At 41.0% G+C, this 26,013-nt stretch overlaps 1 protein-coding gene across 9 annotated transcripts in view; it reads right to left on the bottom strand.

Moving 5' to 3' along the window:
* ARMH3 (armadillo like helical domain containing 3) overlaps window positions 1-26,013 on the bottom strand; it is a 219,318-nt gene that overhangs the window by 4,163 nt on the left and 189,142 nt on the right. The window contains exon 26 of one of the 9 annotated variants that reach the window (XM_064269400.1): window positions 6-22,738. The exons of the other annotated variants lie outside the window; for them this stretch is intronic. Within the exon in view, the coding sequence (XP_064125470.1) occupies window positions 22,625-22,738 (114 nt within the window). The 3' untranslated portion in view covers window positions 6-22,624. Of the gene's footprint in view, window positions 1-5; window positions 22,739-26,013 lie in introns of those variants that run through there. 9 annotated transcript variants of the gene reach the window in all.

Below are 26,013 nucleotides of genomic sequence, written 5' to 3'. Positions count from 1 at the left end.
GGGGGAGGTCAAGGATCAGGCAGAACTTAGGCCATGCAAACGCCAGGCCTCTCGGCTCCCATGCCCTTCTTGGGTCAGATTCAGTCTAGGGCAACACCTCCAAGAGGCCTTGCTCACTACTTTGTTGCTGTGTGCTGGTGAATCCATTCTGACTCATAGTGACCCAATATGACAGTGCAGAACTGCCCCATAGGGGTTCCTAGGCTGTAATCTTTACAGGAGCAGATCGCCAGGTCTTTTCTTCCACAGAGCAGCTGGTGGGTTAAAACTGCCAACCTTTTGGTTAGTAGACAAGTGCTTAACCATCGCACCACCAGAGCTCATTGCTCACTACCTACCACCTAGAAAAAAACCCAGCCACAGGGAGCAATTCCTCAGGTTTCTAGGCACGCTTTCTAATCTCCCCCACTCCCTGCCTTTCCTGACCAGCCCAACCTGGCCATCCAGACAGTTTACTCCGGGACTGGTAAAACAGCATGGAAAGAGAAGACAGAACAGTGCGTGTCTAAGCTCACCAAACACACACACACAACACACACACACACACAAAAACCTGTTGCCGTCGAGTGGATTCCAACTCATGGTGACCCTACAGGACAGAGCAGAACTGCCCAATAGGGTTTCTGAGGAGCAGCTGGTGGATTCGAACTGCTGACCTTTTGGTTAGCAGCCATAGCTCTTAACGGCTGCGCCACCAGGGCTCCAGGCACTGTATTAGGCATCAAGAATTCAAAGACAATTAAGACATGATACTTGACTTCCAGGTGACCAGGTGATCACAGTCCAGTGGGGGAGACAGGGATGAAAACAAGAAAGTCAAATACAGAGGGAAAGACAACGTAATAGAGGTAACTACAGGGTATTGAGCTCACTAACCCTCAATAAAAAAAAAAATAGTATCCCTGAAATCATAAATGTGTTCTCTGCCCTATCCTGAAGCTTTCTCTGTCCAGGTTGTCACAGTTATTGAGTAAGACTTTGCCATGTCTGCTTCCTTCTCCCTTTCTGGGTACCACATTTCTTCAGCCCTGGGATGTTCCTGAGCATCATCTGCCACTTGTCTTCATTTCTCAATGCCAAATCAGTCTTCGTATCCTTGCCTGGATGGAACTTTTGGGCATCCTGGCCTTGACAGTTTCTAGACTAAGCTAGAGCTAATCTCATCTTGTTTTGTTATGATGAGGGGTCTCTCCCCCACGATGCCTCTCTCTGGCTTTCAGTGTGTGTGTATAAAGGGGTAGGGATTCAGATCTCCACTGACTACAGGAACTTTGGATCTCTATGGTTCCAGTAGGAAGGGGATACCATGGCCAGGCCTGATATGACTCTGGCATATAAGACCATGAATCAGAGGCTAGGATTGTTGGGAGGAGAGGCACTACATCAAGTCAGAAGAAGTAAGCTGGGCAGAAAGAAGAGACCAGGAGAGGGACTGCTTAGTCTGGGAATCTGGATGACAGCTATTTTGCAACTTGATCTGTCCTGGGAGGAAACTCTATGACAACATGGAGAGCTTCCTGCTTGGTAGGGAGCTTGTAGGGGGTGGGGTGGTGAGTGAGTGATGAGACAGGCTTAGTTCTGACAGAAGGTGGAGGTAAAGGAAACAAGCTGGAGTTAGGACAGGTTGGAAGGATTGGGGATGAGCTCCTAGGGGTGGCAAAGGTGCCTCTGGGCTGTTCCCTTCACCAGTCCTGTTTTGTGCCAGGGCAGACTTCACTTGGTAATAAACACTTCTGCCTGCCAAGAATCCAGGGAGGCTGCAGAGCACAGGGATGGCTTGTATCCTATGGAAGAGCCTCTGAGTTTTGGGGGAAGGGAAAGCTAGGGCAAAGGTCTGGCCCAGGTTGCTGGCTCAGGCTCCTTCCCTCCAGTCACCCAGCTCCACAAGGTCACTTTGCCTGGCTGTGTCCCATAGACCCTAGAACAGGCTGACTCCTCTGCTTCTAATTCCATTTGCCAGCTCTGTAGACAGGAGGACCAGTACCCAGCAACGGCAGTCACCCACAAAGTAATCTGGTCCTCTCTTACACATGGGCTGCACTCGTGGCTAGAATATCTGCAGCCAAGGTCTTGGCTCAGATATGAATGGCTCAAGCCCAGAAAAAGGCATAATTCCCTCCAACATGGAACCAGCCCCTTGGGATGAGGCAGAATAGAGTAATATGTGTTTTCCTAGCCCAGAAATCTGGGCAGCCTCAGTAATGCCTATACCCCAGGAACCTGGGCTCTGTCTTCCCCGAGGGGTGTCAGGTGCCAAAAGACAAACCTCATGTTAAAACCAATTTCTGTGAGGAGGTACAGAAGAACTGTATCTCTGATACATCCTGTGAGTCTCAGGCCTCAGGTAAGGCTGACTTGATCACCTGGGCTTACTCCTCTCGCTAGGGCAGAGTGCAAAGTCTAGATCTCACTCAGAAAAGGGGTTTTTCCTTTCCCAGTAAAGTCCAGTTTGCTACAGAGAGGTGAAATCACAGAAGATTCTTGAGCTATTAGCTCCTTGGGAGGAAACCAGAGACCTGGCTGGACTTAAGAGAAGGAATGATCTTAGCTCTCCTCTTATGTAGACACTGCCCATTGCCACCTCCTTCTCTTGGGCTTCTTCTTGTGGGCTTACTCCCTTGTATCTTCTTTTACCCAGGGGAAAGCTGCTTGTCAATTTATCCAGCCTCTGTCTTCTCCCACCCTTGTCACTTCTCTTTAATGCCCAAGGGAAGAAGACATTTTAAGCTCAGGTCTAGGTACCAGCTCATTTGGGACTTTGGAGCACTAGGAATTCCTTCCTAGTCTGGGACTTTGCTTACTGTAGCTCCAGACTTTAGGAACATGCCCCTGTCTGAGTCTCACATGCCGCCCTGGTCTGGAACACGGCAAGGGCAGCACTTAGGTAGAAAGCAATCTCCCAGAGCCCTTGTGCCTAAAGGCTTAGGTTTTACCAAAATTTGTAGCTTCCCTCTGGCTTTCTGGCAACTCCAAAGTCCTCTCCCAGATTGGGATCCTTCTCTAACTCATCAGGAACAGTCTATTCCCCAAGCACAAGCCACCTTCATTCACCAGTCCTTGGGCTTGTGGGCTTCCCAGAACCATGCCTACTACCTCAGCGCAAGGTAGCTCCAAAGCCAGTGAAGCACTGGCAAGTCACATGCTCTCTAAGAAATCTTTACACCCCCATCTATGACCTTCTGTAGACAAGAACTTGGGTGCTGGCAAAGAGCCTAAAAAAAGAGAACTGTGAGCCCCACACTTCCTATGAGACCTTAGACAATTCACCTAACCTCTTTGAGCCTCAACCCTTCTCTCTATAAAATGCAACTTGAACTTACCTTCCTAAAATGACATGGGAATAGATGTTCTAAGTTCCTAAAGGTAAAATACAATTGAGTGAAACACTATTATCCCAATGGCTACATAGCTGTTACCTGGACAGCTCTTGCAACTCAAGAAGACCTGCCTTCACAGTCCAGGAAGTATCTACCTATTTCAAACGTCCCAAAGCTCCTATGTACACAAAAGATTCTTCACTACAAAGAAAGATCTTCTGAATTTAAGTGAAAGACAAGGGACACACAAATGGTCTCAGTTCAAATATCCTATGCCCTCTTATTTGCCCTGAAACACTCTGCATCAAGAGAAGGAAAAACAAACAGGGGGCCCTAAATACCTGACCTTGAGGTCTCTGGAGGGGAAGGGCCTGAGAAGACAGCAAAGTCATTAAGAATATAAGCTGTGAGGTCAGAGACACCTAAAATTTGATCCCATATCTGCCAGTGATTACCTTTGTAAATTTGTACAATTTATTTGCCTTTTTCAAAAATAATTTTTATTGTACTTTAAGTGAAAGTTTACCAATCAAGTCAGTCTCTCACACAAAAACCCATATATACCTTGCTACACATTCCCAATTACTCTCCCCCTAATGAGACAGCCCACTCTCTCCCTCCACTCTCTCTTTTCATGTCCATTTTGCCAGCTTCTAACCCCCTCCACCCTCTCATCTCCCTCCAGGCAGGAGATGCCAACATAGTCTCTAGTGTCCACCTGATCCAAGAAGCTCACTCATCACCAGCATCCCTCTCCAACCCATTGTCTAGTCCAATCCATGTTTGAAGAGTTGTTATTTGACTTTTTGAGCCTTGGTTTTCTTATCTGTAAAACGGGGTAGGCACTACCTATCTCATAAAGATGAAGTGAGATGTTGTTGTTAGGTGCCATGCAGTCAATTCTGACTCATAGCAACCCTATGTATAACAGAACGAAGCCCTGCCCAGTCCTATGCCATCCTCACAATCATTGTTATGTTTAAGCCCATTGTTGTAGCCACTGTATCAATCCATCTCGTTGAGGGTCTTCCTCTTTTTTGCTGACGCTCTCCTTTGACAAGCATAATGTCCTTCTCCAGGGACTGGTCTCCTGATAACATGTCCAAAGTACATCAAACAAAGTCTCACCAACCTAGCTCCTAAAGAGCATTCTGGCTATACTTCTTCCAAGGCAGAAAGCTCCTAAAGAGCATTCTGGCTATACTTCTTCCAAGGCAGATTTATTTGTTCTTCTGGTAGTTCATGATATATTCAATATTCTTTGTCCACACCATAATTCAAAGGTATCAATTCTTCTTTGGTCTTCTTTATTCATTGCCCAGCTTTTGCATGCATATGAGGTGATTGAAAATACCACAGCTTATGTAAGGTATACCTTAGTCCTCAAAGTGACATATCTGCTTTTTAACACTTTAAAGAGGTCTTTTGCAGCAGATCTGCCCACTGCAATATATCATTTGATTTCTTGACTGCTGCTTCCATGGGCATTGATTGTGGATCCAAGTAAAATGAAATACTCGACAATTTCAATACTTCCTCTGTTTATCAGATATTCGTTATTGGTCCAGTTTTGAGGATTTTTGTTTTATGTTGAAGTTTAATCCACACTGAAGGCTGTAGTCTTTGATCTTCATCAGTAAGTGCTTCAAGTCCTCTTTACTTTCAGCAAGCAAGATTGTGTCATCTGTATATCGCAGGTTGTTAATGAGTCTTCCTTAATCCTGAGTCCACGTTCTTCTTCATACAGTCCAGCTTCTCAGATTATTTGCTCAGTATACAGACTGAATAGGTATAGTGAAAGGATACAACCCTGACGCACATCGTTACTGATTTTAAACCATGCAGTATCCCCTTATTCTGTTCGAACGACTGCCTCTTGATCTATGTACAGATTCCTCATGAACACAATTAAGTGTTCTGGAATTCCCATTTTTCACAATGTTATCCACAACTTATTATAATTCACACAGTCTAATGCCTTTGCATAGTCAATAAAACACAGGTAAACATCTTTCTGGAAAAAAAAAAAAAACTTTCTGGTATTTTTTGCTTTCAGCCAAGATCCATCTGACATGAGCAATGATATCCCTCATTCCATGTCCTCTTCTGAATCCAGCTTGAATTTCTGGCAGTTCTCTGTCGATATACTGCTGCAACCGTTTGTGAATTATGTTCAGCAAAATTTTACTTGGGTATGATATTAACAAAATTGTTTGATATTTTCGCATTCTGTTTGATTACTTTTCTTTAGAACGGGCACAAATATGGATCTCTTTCAGTCAGTTGGCCAGGGAGCTGTCTCCCAAATTTTCTGGCATAGATGAGCGAGTGCTTCCAACACTGCATCCATTTGTTGAAATATCTCAATTGGTATTCTGTCAAATCCTGGGTCCTTGTTTTTTGCCAATGCCTTCAAGGCAGCTTAGGCTTCTTCCTTCTATACCATAGGTCCCTGATCATAGGCTACCTCCTGAAGTGGCTGAACAACCACCAATTCTTTCAGGTACAGTAACTCTGTATTCCTTCTATCTTTTTTTTGATGCTTCCTGTGTCATGCAATATTTTGCCCATAGAATCTGTCAATATTGCAACTGGAGACTTGATTTCTTTCTTCAGTTCTTTCACCTTGAGAAATGCTGAGTGTGTTCTTCCCTTTTGGTTTTCTAATTTCAGGTCTTTGCACATTTCATTATAATACTTTGTCTTCTCCAGTAGCCCTCTGAAATTTTCTGTTCGGCTCTTATACTTCCTCATTTCTTCCATTTGCTTTAGCTACTCTATGTTTAAGAACAAGTTTCAGAGTCTCTTCTGACATCCATTTTGGTCCTTCTTTTGCTTTCTTCATGTATGATGTCCTTAATGTCATCCCACAACTCATCTGGTCTTTGGTCATTAGTGTTAATATGTCAAATCTATTCTTGAAATGGTCTCTAAATTCAGGTAGAATATACTTAAGGTCGTACTTTTGCTCTCGTGGACTTGTTTTAATTTTCTTCAGCTTCAATTTGAACTTGCATATAAGCAACTGGTGGCCAGTTCCATAGTCGGTCCCTGACCTTGTTCTGACTGATGATATTGAGTTTCTCCAACATTTCTTTCCACAGATGTAGTTGATTTGATTCTTGTGTATTCCATCTGGGGAGGTCCATGTGTATAGTCTCTGTTTACATTGTTTAAAAAAGGTATTTGGAGTGAATAAGTCATTGGTCTTGGAAAATTCTATCATGTGGTCTCTGGCGTTGTTTCTATCACCAAGGCCATATTTTCCAACTACTGTTTCTTCTTGTTTCCAATTTCTGCATTCCAATCACCAGTATTTATCAATGCATCTTGATTGCATGTTTGGTCATTATCAGACTGCAGAAGTTGGTAAAAATCTTCAATTTCTTCATCTTTGGCGTTAGTGTTTGATGGGTAAATTTGAATAATAGTCGAATTAACTGATCTTCCTTACAGGTGTATGGATATTATGCTATCACTGACAGCACTGTACTTTAGGATATATCTTGAAATGTTCTTTTTGAGGATGAATGCAATGCCATTCCTCTTCAACTTTTCATTCCCGGCATACTAGACCATATGATTGTCCAATTCAGAATGGCTATTACAAGTCCATTTCAGCTTACTAATGGCTAGGATATCGATGTTTATGCATTCCATTTCATTTTTGATGACTTCCAATTTTCCTAGATTCATACTTTGTACAGTCCACGTTCCGATTATTAATGGATGTTTGCAGCTGTTTCCTCTCATTTTGCATTGTGCCACATCAGCAAATGAAGGTCCTGAAAGCTTTATTCCATCCACATCATTAAGGTCAACTCTACTTTGAAGAGTCAGCTCTTCCCCAGCTGGAACCTGAGGGGTACATCTTTCAACACTATATCAGTGTTCCATTGCTATTCATAAGGTTTTCACTGGCCTTTTTTTTTTTTTTTGGAAGTAGATCACCAGGTCCTGCTTCCTAGTCTTAGTCTGGAAGCTACACTGAAAGCTGTCCACCATGGGCGACCCTGCCCTGCTGGCATTTGAAATACCTGTGGCATAGCTTCCAGCATCACAGCAACACACAAGCCACCACAGAATGACAAACTGACAGACAAGTGGTAGTGAAACGAGATAATCCATGTTAAATGACTGTCTAATACGTGTCACATAATGACTAGTCAATAAATGGTTGCTAATCTTGGTGGCATAGTGGTTAAGGGCTATTATTGCTAACCAAAAGGCTGGCAGTTAGAATCCACCAGGCACTCCTTGGAAACCCTGTGGGGCATAGTGGTTAAGGGCTATTATTGCTAACCAAAAGGCTGGCAGTTAGAATCCACCAGGCACTCCTTGGAAACCCTGTGGGGCAGTTCTACTCTGTCCTTTAGGGTTGCTATGAGTTGGAATCGACTTGATGACAACAGGTTTTTTTAATCTTATAATGAAATTCTCTTTCTGGTGACAAGGGGAATTTGGAAGTTCCTGTTGTCCCCAGATAGTTCTATGGATAAGTTAGGAGCTACTGCCCCACTCATCTTCTTTCAGTGTATGGCAGATTCTGAGAAAGAGGAAAAGAAACTTCTCTACTCAATATGAAAGCAGGCCTCCCACATGACCTCACTGTCCTGAATAAAGCTCGTAATACATCATCCAGAAGTCAGAGAATACCCAGTACACACTGCCAAACTTAACAACCTTGAGTAGTGCAAGGGAATACAGGTTATACTAAAGAAAGTGCCAGTAGAGAGGCCCACAGAGGCCTGGCCTTGCATGACGAAGGTTGTGACGGTCGTGGCCACATCAGGATCAGGATGGTCTTTGCTGACAGGAGAGAGAACTCAGTGTATGAGGTTAGTTCAAATTTGTTGAAAAGATTTCAGATACATACACACTCTTCCTCTAGCATACACAATGGGCATTCCTTGTAAACTATTCAGAAGACTGTGTCCCAGTTTTTAGCAGGACCATTGAGAGGTGAAATAACTTCTAGGCTGGAGATAGCAGCAAACGAGAACCATCAAGTTAGAAAAGTTCTTGGCAATGGTTATCCACCCTTGATGCCACTGGGTTGTGCCCTGTGCTTAAAAAATTGCTGAGACAGTCTCAAATCTCTATTAGACTGAATTTCCAGCTGAATGAGAGGACAACTAAGTGATAGGGTGTGACCTGACTGCAAACTTATGTTCACAACCTTATTCTCAATTTGAGCTGACATCTACAGTATGACCTATTTGAAGAAAGCATTTAAAGCTGCCATCAGCCCACTCCCAGCCAGGGCAACATGTATGGCCTTCCCTAGAGGCCAGGTTGCCAAGTGAGGAAGAGAACATAGTATGAAGATTAGAAATAATTATAAAAATATAAATGATACAATCTAGCAAATAAACAACAACAACAAAAAAAACCCAAACCCAGTGCCGTCGAGTTGATTCCAACTCATGGAGACCCTATAGGACAGAGTAGAATTGCCCCATAGAGTTTCCAAGGAGCACCTGGAGGATTTGAACTGCCGACCCTTTGGTTAGCAGCTGTAGTACTTAACCACTACACCACCAGGGTTTCCATCTAGTAAATAGAAGGTTCCAAATGAGTGAAGGCTTTTGAGATGGAACAAAAGAAGAAAAATGGAATAGAAAGTATTTGATGTATTAAAATAAGATTAATCAAGTGTAATGGGAGAGGTACTGCTTAAGGGAAACTGAGTTTCTGTTTGGGGTGATGAAAAGCTTTTGGAAACAGATAATGGAGATGGTTGTACAACATGGTGAATGTAATTAATGTCCCTGAATTATACACTTAAAATGGCAATTTTTTTGTTATATATATTTTACCACAGTTAAAAAAAAAAGATTTATCAGGTAGTCAAATGGTGGTCAGGAGGGTCTGAAGTTACCAATGTAATGGAAGGCAACCATAACTCTTTGTGTCAAAGTGCCCCCGGGACTTAACAATAGAAATAATACTTCTGGAACAAACCTTTCAAATTACCTACCTAGCCCATAGTCCATTTCACAGATGAATAAATAGAAGTCCAGAAAGATTGTAACTTCCTCAAAGTCACACCAGATTTTTCTGACTCCCAATCTAGCAGTCCTCCTATACTAGCAGGCTAGTTTACCGTAGGGCATCTTCCTGTGTTTACAGGATAAAACTTGGTTGTCCAGAGAAGAAAGATTTGAGGAATTCAAACTCAATGAACAGGGAAGGCTGAAGAAGAATTGATGCCTTTGAATTATGATGTTGGTGAAGAATTTTGAATATACCATGGACTGCCAGAAGAATGAACGAATCTGTCTTGGAAGAAGTACAACCAGAACGCTCCTTAGAAGTGAGGGTGGTGAGGCTTCATTTCATATACCTTGGACATGTTATCAGGAGGGACTAGTCTCTGGAGAAGGATATCATGCTTGGTAAAGCAGAGCGTCAGTGAAGAAGAGGAAGACCCTCAAAGAGATGAATTAACACAGTGGTTGTAACAATGGGCTCAGACATAGCAACGATTGTGAGGATGGCTAAGGACTGAGCAGTGTTTCATTCTGTTGTACACAAGGTCACTATGGGTTGATATGGATTCAACTGCACCTAACCACAACAACAAACTCAATCATCCTGTGAAATGGAAGTGAATGTATACTTTGCAGCTGTTGGGTGGAGTGTTCTATATATGTCTATGAGGTCAAGTTGGCTGATTTATCCCGTGAAATAGGAAGCATAATCAAGGCCTGGTTTGATGCTGCAGTTTTACTGATTACAAGGCTCCTCAGGGCTTGCTAATTTCCACCAGTAGCAGCGGAACACTACCAATGACACTTTACAGACGTTTCCAAATTCATCAGCAGCAATATCTAGCTTTACGTGCTATTTTGGTTACTCGTTTAGAAGCTGAAATCCAAAGGTCTTTAATCTTCATCTGACCTTCTTCAGGCTCAGCTATCCTGTGGTCTCCAGGCTTGGGATGAGGTGTTAAAGGGGTTCAATCAATCTCTTCTACGATGAATGCACATACCTCAAGGCCTTCATTCCATTCTCCCAAAGAGTCTGCAACCACTCTGTTCCACTTCCATGCAAGTCTGCTTTAACCCTTCCAACCTCCTAATCATAGTGAAATTAATCTCTGGATGCTTTGAAACAGATATAGGAGTTACAAGGGAATCGGGGGGAGGGGGGAGGGTTAAAAAGCTATTCTGAAGATGAAAATTCTTTTAAAAGGTATTTTCATGTAAGAGAATCTTGATCCATCTCTCCCACTGGACTCTAATCATTTGCTCTATTTCAGGTGTTTCCTTACTAGTTAGAGAACCGTGATTACTTCTCTCACAAAGCAGGAAAGGACAGCCTAAAGGATCAAGCTGTGAAACCATAAACAAGAACATCGCCAGGCTTAATTAAGTCTGGACATAGTCCACTGTCTCCCATCAATTAGAAGGGGATGAACAAGTATGCTTATTCTACAAGCTGATAATGAGAGAGTTTGGTCCCTGACAAGTAATGGGGAAATAAGAAATTCATCCGTCATAATGGTTCAGAATTTGGGACAAACCTATCCTGGTGGCCACAGAATGAAAACAGTTTGAATAATCAGGTTTGTTTCTCATGTCACCCCCTAAACTGTTCACTGCTCGGACCTCCTGGTGCTAGCATAATGTCCTATCACTAAAAGAAATTGTGCTGAGCGCAGAGTAGGCCTTCAATAACCGTTAGCGACAAATGAACTGCTAGAGAAGAAGTACAAGTAGCTGCAGGCAGTTTTACGGTAAATGACATCTGAGGTCTCCCTCTCATTGTTGGGTAAGGACAACATGACAAAGCAAATACACCATTTACCAGCCAGGAAGGGTGAAGCCTTTTTCCTTCTAATACCCAGTAAACTTCCTCAAACTCAATGAAAGATGCCTTTTCCTATAAAAATGAAAGTCTCCTACTCAGAGCACTGCCTAGCTCCCTTCTCTGGATTTGTTAGAGGGCTGAAATGCTCTATAAACTTTGGCAGGAGACTGAAAGAGAAATAGGGGAAGTGATCTTTCATTTCCTCTGAAAGGATCTAATCTAGCCTCCCACCTTTACTTTTCTAAAACCAGACCTTCCTCAGAACTGGTTATGTGTCTCCAGTGAGGGACACCCCTTTTTTTCTGTCAGAAGCTATCAAAGTCTGTTCCTAACCTTGCAATTTCACTGGTCCAAGAATAGCCTTTCACAGTTAAGCTAAGTGATGGTTGGGCACTGGACAGCGTGGCAGAGGAATTCTGATGATAAAGAAGCAAAAAGCCAATTCTTCCTCCCCCACAAACCATATTTATTCTTCTAAAACCAGGACCAGTTAAACAAGAAGCACTGTATAGATGCTAAGTAAAGACCTTGATGAGTCCCTGCTGGGTCTAGTTGCATCTAGGTACCAAAAAAAGTTTCAACCAATAGCTAGTAATTTTCAAGATAGCATAGTGGTTAAGAATAAGAGTCAGCCTGCCTGGTCTCATATTCTAGCTCCACCACTTACTAGCAGGGTGGAGCTAGATGAGCCTGTTGCCTCATCTGTAAAATGAAGGTATCAATAACACTCATCATATAGAATTGTTCGTGAGGACTAAAGGCAATGTAGATGAAGTGCTAGACACTCAGAAAGTGCTCAGTAAATAGCTGTTATTATTCTTCTTCCCTATCACTCTGATATGATCTTATGCATAATTGCTGACCTATTTGGGAATTGGGAATTGGGAAAACTGACCCATTTCCATAGTTTCCATTCCAACCTCAAACATTAACAAGCAGAGTGCTCTCCCCTCCCTCCTTTCTGGAAGAGATCCATCTTCTACAGAGTGCCCAGTGAGGGATTTCCCATGGATGGAAGAACATACTGCTTTAGGGTTGTGCGTTAGCAGGGATAGGCAGGCAGAACGGCAGGCCCTCTCCTTAAGAAACAAATGTGCTACTACTACTAATTTTTTCACTGAAATTTTTTTTTTTTAAATAATTTTTATTGTGCTTTAAGTGAAAGTTTACAAATCAAGTCAGTGAAATTATGTTTTTGCTAGATTCTCAGCACCCTGAGGGAAGAGACCCAGTGTTACATTATAGGATTTTCATAATGTTTAACAGAGTCCTAAGAAACAGTAAACATTCAACATGTTTGTGGACTAACTTAGTAGTCCACACACAGGGACCCAACCAAAAAGGAAAGGAATCTCTCATCAAGGTCACATGGCAAGATTAGAGAGTGAGGGCCTGACAGTACACCCAGCACTGTTCTCAGCACTCTGATAGGCTTCTAAAGCCCACAGAGCAATGGGGGAATCAAGATAAACTATCACTGAAGGGCACACACACAGATAGAGGGTTGGGCCAGTAGCATAAGTATGGCTTGGAGACTGCTGCGTAATTGACCAGGAAGTGGGTGCCAGGTTGAGATAGCTTCACATCTCTTAAGACAAGGAAAATATAGGAATTCTAGGTCTCTTATCTTTTGTCTACCACCTCCTCCACTCTTCATTAATGGGTTAGCTAGTTGTGAGTGCAAAATTCTCCCCCAGCATAGCAGGTACCCTGAGACAGCAGCTGCAGGGAGGGCTATTAGCTCAGATAGGTCTGTGACCAGGGCACTGACAGTTTAGCCTCCATCAGAACCTATCACCTGAAGAGCACATTGTTCAGGCTTAACCCTGATATTCTAATAAAATACGTCTTGCACGAGGGAGGAGTAAAAGGTGAAATGGTGGGAGAAAAGTCACATTGCTCCCAAACACATAGTTCCAATTTCTCAGAAATCAGATTTGATCCATTTTGAAATGCCCTTCTAAGGTGTGTTCAATTTAGCAACACATTTCAAACTGCATAAAATCTGCTCAACTGTGCAGTGTGCCCATTAGATAACTGTCCAAAACAATGTAAGCAGACACACATGGTGATCTTTGAACAGCCAGGTTCAAAGTCTTGCTGAGCTATTTTTAGCACTTGTTTGCATACTGCAGTTAACAGATTTTCACCTCAGAAGACAAGGAGAAGAAACAATTAGATCCATGAGCTCCAGGGCTAACTAGTACTCAGAGAAGACTACTGGTTTTCTTTAGATGCCGTCTGATTAACCTTCTCCTATACAGGACAAAGCTTGGCCTATGTCTGGAGAGACATGGTCTAAAAGAGGCACAGTGAACAAGCAGACAGTTAAAAGGGCAAAATGTCAGAGATTCAAGAGCTTAGTGTTTCAATTCTACTCGTTTTTTTGAGGTTTGAGGGGCAAGCCTTTGTGAATGATCAAGGTTAGGTCCTGGACCCAAGAATCGAAGGAAAAATTGGGAAAGGGAAGAAATGATTCCTTTCAGCAAATTAAAAGGACATAAAAATGCTCAGGATCTATGTTGTCTTGTTTATTCAACAACACAGACCATATGCTGGGCCATAAAATAAACCTCAATACATTTAAAAGGACTGAAATCACACTGAGTATATATTCTGACCACCAAGGAGTTAAATTAAAAATTAATAGCAGAAATTTATCTGGAAAATCCCCAAATACTGAAGAGAAACAACACATTTCTAAATATCACAAGGGGAATGAGAAATAGTTTGAACTGCATGAAAATGAAAATACAACATACCAAAATTTGTGGGATGTTGCTAACACAGTGCTTAGAGAGAAACTTACAGCAGTAATTTTTTTATATTAGAAAAATAAAGAGCTAAAATAATGATCTATGTTTCCATCTTAAGAAATTAGAAAAAAAGAGCAAATTAAACCCAAAGCAAACATAAGGAAACAATAAAGATAACCATAAGAATCAATAAAATAGAAAACAGAAAATCAATGACATTAAACACTGATGCTTTGAAAAGATTAATAAAGTTGATAAACCTCTAGTCAGACTAATCAAGAACTAAAGAATCATGAATGAAACGGGACATCGCTACAAATCCTACAAAGAAAAAAAGGGAGTATTACGAACAATTTTATGCCAAGAAAACTCAACAACCTACATGTATGGACAACTTCTTTGAAGACAAATTACTAAAACTGGCTCAAGATCAAATAGAAATCCTGACTATCCCTAAATTTATTAAAGAAACTAAATTAATAATTAAAATGTCTCCCACAGAAGTGTACTGATACATGCAATTTACTTAAAAATGCATAGAAAAACAAGATGAATTGATTGACGGAGGGATGGATCCAATATGTGATAAAACAAATATGTTGTTGTGTGCTCTCAAGTTGATTCTGACTCATAGCGACCCTATATGATACAGCAGAACTGCCACATAGAGTTTTCTAGACTGCAATCTTTACGGAAATAGATTGCCAGGTCTTTTCTCCCTCAGAATTGCTGGTTGGCCCGAACTGCTGACCTTTCAGTTAGCAGCTGAGTGCTTAACTATTGCACCACCAGGAATCCTCAAAGCAAGTATAGTAAAATGTAAATGATAGAATCTAGGTGGTGGTTATATGGGGTGTTTGTTCACTGTATAATTTTTTTCAACTATATGTTTGAAATTTTTCATAAGAAAATGTTGCGTAAAAAATGGTTCCCACAGAAAACTCCAGGCCCAGATGACTTCACCAGTGAATTCTATCAAACATTTAAGTAAAAAATAATGCCAATCCTATACAGATGCTTTGTGAAAAATTGAGGAGTAAGAAATATTCTGCAACTCATTTTATAAAAGCCAGCCCTTACTCTAATATAAAAGCAGACAAAGACACTACAATGAACCAATATCCCTCATGAACGCTGACACAAAAATAATTAACAAATCATTAGCAACTTAAATTTTGCAACATATAAGATAAATATTATATCATGTCAAGAGGGGTTTATCCCAGGAATGTAAGTTTGGATTAATATTTTAAAAATCAATGACTATATTAACAGAATAAAGGAAAAAAAATCTATGTAATCCTTAATAAAAAAAAAAATCCTTAATAGATACAGAAAAAACACTGACAACATTCAACATCCATTCATGATAAAAATCCTCAGCTAACTAGGAATAGAAGGGAAATTCCTCAACCTAAGAAGGGAATCTATGAAAACTTACAGCTAACACGTTAGCTGTAACGGTTAAAGACTGAAAGCTTTCCCCTTAAGATCTGACAAGGATGTCCATTCTTACCACTTCTATTCAAATTGTACTTAAGGTCTTAGTCCAGTAAGGCAAGAAAAAGAAATCAAAGGCATACAGATTGGAAAGTAAAACTGAATTAATTTGTCAACAGCATGATTATAAGTGTAGAAAAATTTAGAGACTATTAAAAACGCTACTAGAACTAATAAATGAGTTTATCAAGAGTGCAGAAAAAAGGGTCAATTTGGAAACAACTATGTTTCTACACAATAAAAAACAATAGCAGTGAATAATTATAATTTGAAATTCTTAAAATATCATTTACGTTACATAGAAAAACAACATACTTAGGGATAAATTTAACAAAATAGGTGCAAGACCAGGTCATGGATTGAATTGTGTCCCCTAAAAATGTGTATCAATTTGGCTAGGCCCTTATTTCCAGTATTGTGTGACTGTCTATCGTTTTGTCATCTGATGTGATTTTCCTATGTGTTGTAAATCCTACCTCTAAGATGTTAATGAGGCAGGATTATAGGCTGTTACGTTAATGAGTTAGGACTCAATCTATAAGATTAGGTTGTATCTTGAGTCAAACTCTTTTGAGATATAAAAGAGAATCGAGCAGAGAGATACGGGGACCTCATACCACTAAGAAACAAGAACCAGAACAGCATGTCCTTTGGACCTGTGGTCCCTGTGCTGAGAAGCTCCTCAACCAGGGAAGACTGATGACAAGCACCTTCTCCCAGAACCAACAGAATTCGGACTTCTAGCCTCTTAGACTATAAAGGAATAAATTCCTCTTTGTTAAAGCCATCCACTTTTGTTATTTCTGTTACAGCAGCACCTGATAACTAAGACAACCAGTATGTTAAAAAATCAAAACTACAAAACACTGATGAGAGAAATTTTTAAAAGACTTAAATAAACTACAGAGCTATATTATGTTCATGAATCTGAAAACAGTATTAGCAAGATGTTAATTCTCCCAAAATTGACCTATAGAATCAAGGCAATTCTATTCAAAATTTCAGCAGGATTTTTTTTTAATAGAAATGCACAAGCAATTTTTATAATTGATAAGGAAATGCACAGGATCTAGAATAGTCAAAACAATAAAAAAAAGTCAGAGGACTTATATTACATGATTTCAAGATATATTATAGAGCTACAATAACTAAGACAGTGTGGGACATAAGACAGGTTTAGACACAGACTTCAATGGAACAGAACCAATAGTCCAGAAATAGACCTACACAGACACAATCAATTGATTTTCTACAAACGTGCCAAGATATTTCAAGGGGGGAAAAGAAGAGTCTTTCCAACAAATGGAGATGGAACAACTACATATTCATTTGTGAAAAAAAATAAACATTTACTCTTATCACACACCATACAAAAAAATTAACTTGAAATGGATCATGGACTTAAACGCAAAAGCTAAAACTATAAAACATCTAAGAAAATATAGGTGAAAATTTTCACAACCTTGAAGTAGGCAAAAATTTATTAAATAAAACACTAAAAGCACAATTGGAAAATTAATAAATTCATCTTCATCAATATCTAATTAAATTAAAATTGGTCGTCATAAAAATGTCTGGTTTTCAAAAGACACCATTAAGAAGATGCAAAGGCAAGCTACTGACTGGAAGAAAATATTCGCAATACATATACCTGACAAAGGACCTGCATGTAGTATATATAAAAAACTCTTAAAAAAAAAACAATAAAAAAAGACAATTCAATTTTAAAATTAGGCAAATGATCTGAACACACTTTGAAAAAGAAGATATCCAAATGGCTAATAAGCACATGAAAAACTCCTCAACATATTAGTCACCATGCAAATTAAACCTGTCGTGAGATAGCATTAAGTACCCACTAAAATCCAGTGCCATCAAGTCGATTCCAACTCATAGTGATCCTATAGGACAGAGTAGAACTGCCCCATACAGTTTCCAAGGAGCGCCTGGCGGATTCAAACTGCCGACCCTTTGGTTCGCAGCTGTAGCACTTAACCACTATGCCACCAGGGTTTCCTACATACCTACTAGAATGGTTAAAATTAAAATAACTCACAATTCCAAGGTTGCCAACAATGTGGAGCAGCTGGAACTCATACAGGTTGATGGTGGGAATGCAAAATGGCAAACTACTTTCAAAAACTACCTTGGCAGATTTCCTATGACGCAGTTCTACTCTGGACATCTTTATTGGGATATAATTTTTTTTTTTTAAGTAACTTTTATTGTGCTTTAAGTGAAAGTTTACAAATCAAGTCAGTCTGTCACATATAAGCTTATACACACCTTACTCCATACTCCCATTTACTCTCCCCCTAATGAGTCAGCCCGCTCCCTCCTTCCAGTCTCTCCTTTCATGACCGTTTTGCCAGTTTCTAACCCTCTCTACCCTCCCATCTCCTCTCCAGACAGGAGATGCCAACACAGTCTCAAGTGTCCACCTAATACAAGTAGCTCACTCTTCATCAGCATCTCTCTCCAACCCATTGTCGGGATATAATTTTTTATACCATAAAATCGATCCATTTAAAATGCACAATTCAATTGTTTTAGTACATCCACATAGTTGTGCAACCATCACCGTGATCTAAGTTTAGAACATGTCCACCAACCCCAAAAGAAACCCCAAACCCATGAGCAGTCATTTCCCACCCTGCTCCCTGCCCCTAGCCCTAGGCAACCACTAATCTATTTTCTGTCTCTATAGGTTTGCCTATCTGGACATTTCAAATAAATGGAATACTACAATATGTGGTCTTCTGTGACTGGCTTCTTCTACTTAGCATAATGTTTTCAGGGGTCATCCATGTAGTAGCACGTATCAGTACTTCATTTCCTTTTAATTTCCAAATAACATTCCATCATATGGATATTATCACATTTTGTTTATCCATCGTTCATCAGTTGATTCACATTTGAGTTGTTTCCATTTTTTGGCTATTATGAATAATGCACTATGAACATTTGTACCAGTCTTTGGGTGGACATATATTTTCATTTCTCTTGAGTAAATACGTTAAGTGTGTCACAGTGTAAATCAATCTCAGAAAGAAGCCAGGCAGAATATAGTATAAAATCAACTCTAAAGTGACAAAAAGCACATTGGTGGTTGCCTAGGGCACAGACTCAGGATGAAGACTGACTGTAAAATAGCATAAAATAATTTTTTTGGGTGATAGAATTCTTATAATTCGATTGTGGTGGTGGTTACATAAATACATTTTCTTGTATGTTTATTATACCTCAATAAAGTTGATTTAAAAATAAGTTCAGCAAATCATGATTGGTCAAAAAAAAAAAAAAAAGATGTGTGGCCATGGACAGTAAGCCTATGTCTTTTTTGGTTTAACTACTCCATTTTGGGTTGGGGCAAGAACATTTCAGACTGATATATTAGTAACTCTAAGCAAGGAGCTCTTTGTATTTCGACAATGTCAAGGATTCCCCTCATTGTGCGCCCTTCCACCTCTGGACAACTCCACAATCCTCCCCAACAAATTAAATGGACTCCAGGTAGCAATTAACAGTGTTTGGAAATATTCAATTCAGCCAGGCATTGGCCACATAAGGTTTATTTTTTAAGTGGATGACAAACTCAATCACTTGCCAAGCTGAGTGACTTGTAGGGTCCTGCCATTACTAAGGACATCTATTAATGGTTCTGCTTTTGCCATTTCTATGAAACTGAGGCATGGATGAAAGATATTAAATGATCATGGCCCTCCTTGTGGAAACTCACTCCACGTAAAATCATCAGCCAACCATTTATGGGTTTGTAATGAGGCAATATTTCACTGGGAGTTCAAGGACAAGCAGTGGGTTTATCTGTCCTTCTTCAGCTTATAAAGGGTCAGGTGGGGCTTTTGGAAGCATTCCAAATATATCAGCTGAGAGAGGTCTCCAAGAGAGCACACAGGCAAAGGTCTAGGCAATAAAGTAGTGATCCTGATACCGTATACTGTGAAGTCTTCAGGGACAGCTATGATTTTTGCATTTTTGTAGCCCCTGGCTGGGCACCCAGAAGGTACTTCTGTGCTTCTGCATGTGTAAAAACGGCAGCAAGCCAGGCTTCTTCCAACTTCAGGAGGTGGGAGGGGAATCAAGATCAACATCAGCCCAAGGCTGATTCCTGTAAGGGGGAGGTCAGACGTATCTCCCCTCCAACCTTTTTTTCAATTCTGATACCAGCCATCCACTCTGAGCTTCTCTGCTGGGTTTGAAAATTCATTGCAATGGCCGCACACAACTCATAGACCATATTCACAGTTATGGGGTTTATTAGGGAAGTAACAAGTTACAGTTCAGGATCAGAATTAACTTGGAAGTAACAGGAACAACCCAGGATACAGTTCTTCAATCAGGACAGCTTCTTCTCAGTTGCCCATAGGCAGCCCTCCACTCTTGGCCTGGCCTCTGTCTCACTCAGGCAAGTGTTACAAAACTCTTTAGCTCCACTGATTAGTGCCTGGAGGCATTCCACTCTGCAGCAGTCTCCTGCCCGAAGGCACTCAACTTCCTCCCTCCATTGGTCAGCACACCCACTGTAGCCCCCTTGCTCTGTGGGCAGGGAAGCCCACCATTCTGTCCCATGCTGGTCTCCTGGTTCTGCTCTTGCTGGTCCTCTGCCACCATTTCTCACTGTCTTGAGCCATCTCTGGGGTTACAGCTCTGTTTCCTGGGTCTAGAAGGTTCCCAACATAGGGTCCTGGGTCCAAATGATGTGCTCTGTTCCTGGCTCTTCTTCTTGATGTTAGTGAGGCCCCCTTCCTGCTCTGGGATTGGCTCTTTTTAAACCTGGTGGGATGGCAAAACTGACCAATCCCCTACAGGGGTTCCATATAGCTTATTTGCAGAGACCCACCCCTGCAAGGGTTCCATGTACTTTATTTGCATTATTAGCAGGCTGTTCAATCCCTTTGGTGTGCCACAAGCACCTAATTTGCATAGTCCTACCCAATAATTTTATGGGAGTCACCAGACCATGACTAAAACGGCCATGTTAAATAAATCACTGCACTGCAGCACAGAACAGAAATCTGGGGAATTTCAAGCCAAGGCATCCATTTCCTGTCTTACTGAACTTCTGTGGACACCAAGAACAAGAGAATTTTTAGACCAAATGGGGTCCTGAGGGCTGCCTTTGTAGGCAAAAATCGAGTTTTTTTTTTTCATAATACTTTAGCTCAAAATACCTGGGGGCTGGGGGAGGGGGAGTCAAAAGCACAGGAACTAGAACAAATAGAAACCTGATTACAAAACCACAGACTCCAATTGAATGAGCATCCCTCCCTCCACTGGGTGCTTACAGTGACTTTCTATCCAAGATAACTTGAATATTTCTCTAGGGCACAATCATTCAATATAGTTCTTTGGAAAAAACGATCTGAAAGGTGGATACAAATTTCTAGGCTACAGAAAGATTACCTTTTAAATGGTAACTATTGCCTCTATACAGCCACTCTGCATATAGCATGCAGAGGTGCTTTTTTCTTTCCATTTTCATCTTGTATTCTTCAGGACCAAATTCAACTTCAGAACCAATTTAAGCTGGCCAGTTCTCTCAGTCCATCCATGTCTTTCAAGCCTTCTACCAAAAGGCTCTCTGTTGCCCTGAGATTTATTGATCTGACAGGAGGGCTCTACCCTTTAGCAAGGCAGACCAGATAATGAGCCTCATAGTGGGTAATTAGTGAGAGGCCATCAGGTGGTTAAAGGAGTGGTGACAGTGACCTTATTCTCCCTGCCTAGTTGTTCCACCTCCCTGACTTTATTTGGTTGAAGCCCTAAACACCCCTTGTAAAGCTATTCTTTGCACTAATTTCAGATCCTACATGCCCAGGTCCTTACCCTGTGCAAGCAAGGCATCCAATCACACTAAGAGGCAGCCAAGGATGGGAGTAGGGGAAACATGATACACAAACATGACATCGGGCCTTCTCCTTCTCTATGGCTTGTTGTAGGTGGGGCACTCTGCCCAGCTCAAATCAAGAGACAGCTGTCTCTGTCCTCCTCACCTGAGGTTTCTCTCCTTGGAACAGATCACATCTCAGAGAGGGAGACAGAAAAAACATCTCTTTGCTTCTAAATCACTGACAGCTTGACATGGGGTCTCTGTCCCATTGCCAGCTCTCAGTTACCTAACCCTAACAGACAGAATCCTTTTTTTTGCTTTAATAAACGGAAGTTTATTTTCTCACAGTTTAGGAGGCTAGAAGTCTGAATTCAGGGTGCCAGCTCTGGAGGAAGGCTTTCTTTGTCTTTTGGCTCTGAGGGAAGGTCTTTCACTCCTTTCAACATCTGTGGGAACGGCATTCCTTGGAGATCTCCATGTGGCTTGGCATCAATCCTCCCCTGGGTCTAGGAGGTTCTTGGTGCAGGGACCCCAGGTCCAAAGGACACACTCCACTCCTGGGTCTTCTTTCTTGGTGGTAGGAGGTCCTTGATCTCTGCTTTTTTGTTTAATCTTTTTTATATCTCAAAAGAGATTGACTTAAGGTATAACCTAATCTTGTAGACTGTATCCTGTCTCGTCAACGTAATTGCCTCTAATCCTGCCTCATTAACATCATAGAGGTTAGGTTTTATAACATAGGATAATTACATCAGATTACAGAACAGAGAATAAATTATGTAATACTGAGACTCTTGGCCTAGCCAAGCTGACATGTATTTTGGGGGAAAACAATTCAATCATAACACCATTCAAAGTGGTTTATTTTGGGGTTTTAATATTCAGAGTTCTGCAACCACCACCACAATTAATTTTAGAACATTTTCATCACCTCAAAAAAAACTCTGTACCCTTTACAATCACCTCCTCTTTTCCTCCCAACCCCCGAGCCTGAGACAGCCAATTTAGTTTCTATCTCTATAGATTTGCCAATTCTGGACATTTCAACATAAATGGAATCATATAGTATGTGGCCTTTTGTGCCTAGTTTCTTTCACTTAGCATAATGTCATCAAGATTGATCCATTCATGTTGTAACTTCCTTCTTTTTTACGGCTGAATATTTCATTGTATGGATACTACATTTTGTTTATCAGTTCTCCAGTTGATGGACATTTGGGTTGTTTGTACTTTTGCCTAAGATGAAAAATGCTGTTATGAACATTCATGTACAAGTTTTTGTATGAACATATATTTTCGGTTCTCTTGGGTATATACCTACAAGTAGAATTTCTAGGTCATATTGTAGTTCTATGTTTAACTTTTTTAGCAACTGCCAAACTGTTTCAACAGCAGCTGTACCATTTTACATTTCCACAAGCAATGTCTGAGGCTTCCAATTTCTCCACATCTTCACCGACACTTGTTATTTTCTGCTCATTTGTTTTATTGTGCTGTAACTGAAAGTTTACAATTCAAGTCAGTTTCTCATACAAAAACTTATACACGCATTATTATGTGACCTAGTTGCTCTCCCTATAATGTGACAGCACATTCCTTCTCTCCACCCAACAGACAGAATCCTTTAACAGAAATCCCATCTGTGGGCTATCCACAGCTTGCGTTCTAGCTGGGTGGGTCATTTGAGAGGGAAGCCCTACCTGTACTCTCTAGTCTAATAACTGGGGCAAAGGCTCCTTCTTAGGTAAAACCAAGAAAGCAAAGACTGCTGTCTCCTGTAATCTCTTCAAAAGCTGACAATTACTGGAATTCCGACTCTGCTCCTCCTCTGCACTGCCAATAAAGTTTCACAGTTGCCTGAGTGAGGAAGACCAGAAGTTTATTTGATGGACATTTTAGAATTCATACCTAATTGGAGAAAATGCTGACAGTGACAGAGATGAGTAAGCTGAGCTCTTCTCTACCAGTGACCTCTGTATTCATCCAGCTTGGCTGTGGGACATTAATTTTGAGAGTCTTTGGGTTTTGTCTTTTTTTTAAACATAAAATGGGAGTACTACTTTAAAAACAATTAAAATTCAGTGTGCTACCTTTAAGATTGTGAACCATATAAATATCTATGAAAATAAATATTTAAAAAGGCACTAGGCCCCTTTGGTGTGTGGAAAAGCATTATTTCTCACAGTGACCTTCCTGATATACTTGTTTGGAATAAAGAAACTTTTGCTTCATTTATAAAGTTACTGTGCCAGAAGCCTTTGCTTAGGCATTTCTGTTCAACTAGCAGACAAACTCTTCAGTCCCCTATTCAGTACTTTCTTTCTTGTTGGCAGCCCTAGAGGTGTATTTTCTGTGAGGTTGTCATCCTCTACTGAATGGCTCTCTTTTAATCCAGGCTATTTTCCATTCTCTAGGAATTAGACCTGTTATCTTCACTCTCCCTGTTTCCCCCTCTACCTTCCTATTCCTGGGTTGCCTCTTCCTTCAGAATACCTGACAAGCTCAGGTTGTCACACATGTCCCTGCCCCAGCCTGATGAAAGGGAAAAAACTGAGACTTTGGAGTCAGACAGACCTAGGCTCCCGTTATGGGCTTTACTACTAACAGCTGTGTGACCTTACACAAATCAGCCTTGTTAGCATCCTCATTTGCAAAATGAGGGTAATTATGTCTACTTTAAATAGTTGTTATAAGAATTGAGCAAATAACCCATATAAAAGTGCCCAGCACATAGTAGGCATTCAATAACTACTAGCTGTTCCTTTCCTTTTACCAATTTATTTATGTCTATTTTAAATCCAAAATACTGTCTCCCCTACCCAGGGCCTCTGGTAGCACAGTTTACCTCCTGGTTCAGATAAGAGAGAGGCCATCCTAGCAGCACATACTCAATCAACTGATCCTCTTATGTGCGCCTTCTCAGGATGCCCTTTATTACCTAAAGTTGATTTCAGAGGAAAAGCAGCTTGGGGGAAAATCCCTCTGCCACTGACTTTGTGCCCTTCCTGCTTTAGTGAATCTGTGACCAGCTATAAAGCCCTGTGAACAAACAACTCATACCAAACTTTCTCTGCCAAACAAGGCAACTGTAATGCCAGAATCTAAACAAAGGCAACAAGGAAGGCAGGGTCAGACAGCAATGCTGTGTCACATGCTTGCACTCAGTAAGAGTTCCCACAACAACCATCACTCAAGGCTACAGCGAGGCAGTGCAAAACTACATGCCGTTGTGGAAAAATACGATGCCAAGTACGGGAAACTGAGATATGGCTATCGTGGGAGTATTAAGTCTCAGTTTTCTAGCATGTCTCTGCCAAGGCTGTCTTGCATGATGGTAAGGGCTCTGTTCTAAGATAAGAAAGCATCCTAGGGCTCTCAGAGTGAGCTGCTCAGAGGCCTCAACGCCCTTTTTGAGATCCCAGGCTGCCATGAGAGATCTTTTGTATATGTGGGAAGAGTGTGCCACACTCACCCACTAGTCAGGAAACCCTGCCATGCATGGTTACAGTCCTCTTCTCCCAGACTGCCACAACCAGGGGTGTGTTGGAGTTGGCTGGCACAGGCTCAGCCAGTGAGACATGACTGTTAAATTTTCAGGAATTCTGAGAGCCAATTAACTACTTCACACTGGTAGACTTGGTAGGAGTATTCACACTATGGAACATGGAAAATACTACAAATCAGCCTGCTCCTTCCCCTCACCTCTTCAAGCTGGTAAACATTTACTAGCATGCTATTGGCCAGTAACCCTAAGGCTGAAATATCAGGCTTGGTTTTCCTCATAAGCCCTGAAGCCCTTAGGTCATTCTCCCAAGATCTTTCTATGCTTTCTCCTAGATGTCCCAAGTAATGGTGCCACCCAGGGCCCTTAACAATGTTGTGCCCCACAAACTTGGGGATCTCCTCTTATTAGTAGCTCACTCCTTTCTGGGAAAATTAAGCAAGCCTTCATTAGTATTTCTAAACACTCAGCAGTTATCTGTAGTGGCTCTTATTTTAGGATCATGAGAAAATAAAAAAAGTTTAGAAAGATTACTAATACATGGAAACAAATACTTAGCAGCTTCCAACCTAACCTTCACTCATTCAGATGTGAAATATTTTTTGTTTGTTTCCCTAATTTTCTTTAACCTACTCCCACAAATGATTGATACCTTGCTTTGTCATAATGTTTTTGCAGATATATCTCTTGTAATATACAATATTATACAGGCCTCCTCTGAATCAAAAAACTCAAAGCCCTATTGAGAGTGTAGACTTAAAGAAATGATGTGAGGTGACACCTGATAAAAAAATTTTTTTCCCCCAAATTCCTAATGTAGAAAATGTAAGAATCTGGTTACACTGCCCCATGGCCCTGTAGCATATGGGGGTGCCAGCAGGCCACCTTTCTGATCTTCCCAGAAAATTCCTGAATTTGTATGTACAGAAATTTTCAGCGAGCTCCTGGGTCCTTGCTTGAAAGGAAGACCTATTTCAAGACAGGTTTGCCCATTAAATCTTATCACATGCCTACCCTTCATCCTGGCTCATTCCAGGCCCTTGATAAATGCTTGTGAATTGAACCAACAACAACAAAAAAAAAACCCAAATTGGGAAAGAGATGAGAGTCAGTGCACTAGGAATTATGGAGGCTGTGATAACAAGTGACTGGATTGTATTCTAAGTGATCCAGTCTCTGGGTGCTCTGTGACCCAAGGACATGACTTACAGGAACCCAGAGACTCTCCTCCATTCTTTCTGTCCTTTTTAGGTCCTGGCTTTGAGTATGCCT

This window comes from Loxodonta africana, chromosome 16 (genome assembly GCF_030014295.1).
Source record: "Loxodonta africana isolate mLoxAfr1 chromosome 16, mLoxAfr1.hap2, whole genome shotgun sequence".
NCBI lineage: Eukaryota > Metazoa > Chordata > Mammalia > Proboscidea > Elephantidae > Loxodonta > Loxodonta africana.
This window is presented reverse-complemented; position numbering and strand designations above follow the sequence as displayed.